We start from the raw sequence: 4,572 nt of genomic DNA, 5'->3' as shown, positions 1-4,572 counted from the left end.
TACATATATACGCTAAGAATTTTGAACCCTGTCGTCTGGTGCACGCGTATTCATCGTTTGGAATCATGGACACGTGACTATGAACTCCGGACTAATGAAAGCGATCGCATTGACGTTCACGTGACTAAGTTCGTATTCTTTCTGGCCCGTGGCGCGTTTGCGGCAAAAGAAAGCGACCAACAGAACGATGATAAGAATTGAAACAAGACTTCCCAACCCTATCAGAACGTAGAGAGTTGTTCTGTCCACTTGTTGAGTGGTCGTTGTTCCTGTGTTTCCATTCCCATTTCCTGTAGGTATTTCTGCGAGGTAAAGAAGTTTGTTTAAAAGGGTTTTAAAGAAAAAGTAACAAAAATAGCAGAAATGCATTGACTCAATTTTAGACACTGAAAACTCAATTGTTGATATAACGCACCTTTAAAGCTAGTAAAACTTATTAAAGGGCTATAAAAGGGCTTATAAATATAAAGTGAGCTTACTTGAACAAGTTCCGTCTGTGTTTTTGAGTGCATCATTAGAGCAAAAGCATTCTTGTCTGTTCAGGATCGTGTTAATGATGCACGCACCATCTCCGCACTCTTTAGTACACGGATCATCTGTTGGGCAAAATCGTTATTTTAATTGAAAAGTGGTAGCAGTAGTTATCAAAAAATAAAAATTTCTGATATATTATGTTATTACCTATTGCGCGTACAAATATTAGTGAGGTTTCCCCGGTTTGTTCTTCTTCTGCTCTTTTAAAGCGCAAGGTGATGGTTCTCTTCCTTCTTTTGGAACACTGGTATACAGAAAAACAACTTATTTACCGTGCACATTTGAAATTAAACATTACAGCAACGAAAAATATGTTCGTTATATTGTGTAACAGGCAAATATAGGAACTTACTGTTATCTGGCATGTCGAATTTCCTGTTGTGGCTGTGTTAGTGCAGGTAGACACTTGAATTTTAACTTGCAAAGTTCTGCTACTGGAAGGGTAGAAAGCTTTAAAGCTAAACGCTGCGAAATCGTTAACACCGTTGTGAGTTGACCTTACATCTTTCAGCACGCCATTAAATTGCGAGTTCTTTGATGGGCAGCCGTTCGAGCTGTTTCGAAAATAAAGTGATTAAGTTCCGTTTTCGACACCATGTGGTTTACGCAATTGTCTGTTTTTGTTGTTGTTGTTTTTTGGAACATTCTACTTACGTTGTTAAATCGATGGATTGTGTTTCGCTAGGGTCTGAGGCGGTTACTTTACCAAGTCGGATATGAACGTTACTAGGGATAGGGTCTTGGGTTTTAACCTAAGAAAAAGTTATTTTGGTTAGGTAATTTTACTTGTATTTATATTTTTCTACTTTAAGAATACTTACTTTAACGAAAACCTGTGTGCCTGTTTTAATAGTGCCAGAAACCAGGGTTTGAAAAGCGCTGTCGATGTAAGCATTGGCATCCCAACGGAAGTTGTCACCTGTTCCGACAGGTATGATCGGTGGCGTCAAAACACTGCAAATTTAAAGGGGTTGATATGACAGTACGAATCCTTAAATTTGTCTGCACCATATATATGCTTTAGGTGTAGGCCTAGCTAATCTTTAATAGAGTGGGGGAAGACGCGACACCTTTAGCACATAATATCCAAATATCCGAAATGCATTTTGAACATTTAACATCGGTCTATGGAGGGATACGGTTTTAAAATTGTCGAATGTTTTTTGTTTACTACCAAATGTGACGAGAAATTAGAGTGAAAAGGTATCCCACCTCCCCCACCCTGTTAAACAATTGTCTGCTAAAAAGATGTATACCATCTGGTTATAACATATAGCTCCCTTACTTTCTTGTAACGTTGATTGAAAAAGTGGCGCTGATATTGGTGGGGAAGTTACAAGACACCGGTATATTGACAAAAAATCCGGAAATAAAAGTCGCGGACTGGTTTATGTTTGTCAGATTCCAAGAATAGGTCAAATGCCCCGTTGATGTCTACAAAATAAATTATATAGTTAACTCTAACTAATCGGCATACGCTGTGTTTAATTCCAGTTTACTGCAAATTTTGCGTGTTTTCAAGTTCAAATGTCTGCATAATTAGCTGTATTAGGTCACTTACTGTAATAACTGGTGTGCAGTTGCCACTGAATTCGTGGAAATCTCCGTTTTGTGTTCCAAGGCAACTTCCGAGCATTAAAGTGCTTGAATTAATACCGAGGTTGGTGAAGTAAGGAATGTACGCGGCTAGAGAAATCGCTGCACTCGTGCAATTGAAAGAAGCGGGTAGCTCTGAAATTAAAATCCTGTTTAGTTTAGGGCAAATACGCTATAACCCTAATGTGACTAATGCGGTGGTTAGACCTGTTCCACTTACCGCATACAGATCCCTTGCCAAGGCCGCTAATGGATGACTTATCAGCGTGAGTTGAATTACAATCACATGAGAAAGTTCCGTTCAGATTGGTACAAGTGGATCCAATTGTCGAGCAGTTCGCGTAGTTATTGATACACTCGTTTAAATCTGCAATAATTGAATTCGTAAAATCGTATTAGTTTTACTGCATACGGAATTTTAGACCACATGTATACGCACCTCCTTTGCTGACTATGGCATTGCCACTAACATTGGATGTGAAATTAAAGTTTGCAATTATTGCCTGAAACTCGTCGGCGGTCTTGCTGGCTTGACTAAAGCAAGTTACGATGATGTAATCGCTCTGCGTTGATGTTCCGCTAACGGATTCGAAAGTGAAGCTCAATGCGGAAGCATTGTGTGCAAATAAACCGGCATTCACTAACTCGGTCAAGGCAGAAGTCACCTGGTTAACAAACGAAAATCATACCATTATAGTTGGACTCACAGTTTACGCTTACATTTAGTTATATTATGTGCAACTTAAGTTTACGTAATCTCTGTGCAAGTAACTTTTGCAATTCTCTATACAAGCACAAGAAACGTTGTTAAAACTTACACCAGTTTGAAGAGCTGCAATGCGCGCGCTAGAAGAAGCTCCCGCTACGTCTTCTGCGACCGAAACTTGAGAACGGAAACAGTAGTTGTTGAATCCCGTTGCTGAAACGAAAACTTTACTCTTAACAGTTTGGACTTTTCTATCTTATAGAGTGGTCAATATTGTTACATCACTCACTTGTGCACGTCACCCCATTTCCCGCAAAGCCGGTGTTGCATGTGCATGTAAAACTCCCAGGAGTATCTGCACAAGTAGCATTGCCGTCGCAGTTGTGCGTTCCGGTGGTGCATTCGTCGATATCTAAGGTTTAATTACACAACTGCATTATATACAACTTTACATTATAGAGAAATTTTTTTACACTCTGTGTTTGCTTATACGCCTTGACATTTTGTACAGGATAAATACTTACTGGTACAAGATGTTCCATTTCCAGTGTATCCTGCATTGCATGCACAAGTAAAGCTACCTGTGGTATCGGTACACGTTGCCAAGCTGCTATGACACGGATTGCTCAAACATTCGTTGATATCTGCACACAACATGTACGAGGTATTTAACAACAGTATAGCTATAACTTTGATCAAATTCCACTAAATTTCCTGCGCGCTAAAACTATATATAGCAGGGTGGGGGAAGATGGGACGCATTTCCATTTAATTTTCTCATCCCATTTATTGGTAAACAAATCACATTTACAAATTATAATACCGTATCCTCACGACTCCCAAAAAAACCGTTATTAATTGTTTAAAACACGATCAGGATATTTGGATCTTATGAGCTAAAAGTGTCCCCCCTCCATCGAACCAGCTATACAGGTTAAGTTTAAATCGAGAAAAACGAAACTATTTATTCAACTTCTTACTTTTACAAGATACTGGGGATGTGGAATTGTCTTCGTTGAACCCAACGTTACAAGAACATGAATGTCCGCCGCTTGCCAGTGTTGGTGCAGGCACCATTACCACTGCATACGGTTCCCGCAAATACTGTGCAGTCGTCGAAGTCTATTTAAATAATAGGTTAGACGTTAGATGATGCAATTTCTAATTGAAATACTTTATACTAAGTACTATAAACGTACCGGTACAAGAGGTCCCGTTTCCCGTGAATCCGGAATTGCAATTACATGTGAAACTCCCAGGTGTATTAGTACATGTTGCGTTACCATCGCAATTACTGGTACCACCAGGCAGGCACTCATCGGTGTCTGTGGATTAAGAAAGTAAATTTATTGTTAGGATCTGGTTTATTGTTAGGATCCACGAAAATAAAGGGTTCTACTGGCGATACCATTCACTAAACAAGATTCGTTTAACTATATGCGCACCAGATAATTTGCCGAATTTATTACAAGCTTATACGACTGTTTTCAATATTGCTTAACTTGTATTAATATTAAAAATAAAAATATGGTAAATTCAAAGGGAACGTATATGACATCACTAATAACACTTTTTACCAGCGGTAATAATAGATTAAAATAATTAAAATATAGTAGGGTGGGGGAAGATGGGACACCTTTTTAATCTATTTTCTTTTCCAATTCGGTAGTAAACAAACATTTAACGATTTTTTATAAAACTTTATCCTCACGGCTCCCATAGACCGTTGTTAATTG

General features: G+C 38.7%; 1 protein-coding gene across 1 annotated transcript in view; it reads right to left on the bottom strand.

The window, feature by feature from the left end:
* The window catches only part of LOC100175571 (neurogenic locus notch homolog protein 1), a 6,754-nt gene that overhangs the window by 1,023 nt on the left and 1,159 nt on the right, over positions 1-4,572 (bottom strand). The window contains exons 5-19 of the mRNA XM_026835001.1: positions 4,036-4,161; positions 3,817-3,958; positions 3,361-3,480; positions 3,126-3,248; positions 2,949-3,049; positions 2,570-2,795; positions 2,351-2,497; positions 2,096-2,265; positions 1,820-1,968; positions 1,356-1,488; positions 1,189-1,286; positions 887-1,088; positions 682-778; positions 480-596; positions 39-302 (exon numbers count right to left, since the gene is read on the bottom strand). Coding sequence (XP_026690802.1) covers positions 64-302; positions 480-596; positions 682-778; positions 887-1,088; positions 1,189-1,286; positions 1,356-1,488; positions 1,820-1,968; positions 2,096-2,265; positions 2,351-2,497; positions 2,570-2,795; positions 2,949-3,049; positions 3,126-3,248; positions 3,361-3,480; positions 3,817-3,958; positions 4,036-4,155 — 2,184 coding nt within the window. The 5' untranslated portion in view covers positions 4,156-4,161 and the 3' untranslated portion in view covers positions 39-63. The remainder of the gene's footprint in view (positions 1-38; positions 303-479; positions 597-681; positions 779-886; positions 1,089-1,188; positions 1,287-1,355; positions 1,489-1,819; positions 1,969-2,095; positions 2,266-2,350; positions 2,498-2,569; positions 2,796-2,948; positions 3,050-3,125; positions 3,249-3,360; positions 3,481-3,816; positions 3,959-4,035; positions 4,162-4,572) is intronic.

This window comes from Ciona intestinalis, chromosome 7 (genome assembly GCF_000224145.3).
Source record: "Ciona intestinalis chromosome 7, KH, whole genome shotgun sequence".
Lineage (NCBI taxonomy): Eukaryota > Metazoa > Chordata > Ascidiacea > Phlebobranchia > Cionidae > Ciona > Ciona intestinalis.
The sequence above is the reverse complement of the archived record's forward strand: the minus strand, read 5'-3'. Positions and strand labels throughout refer to the sequence as shown.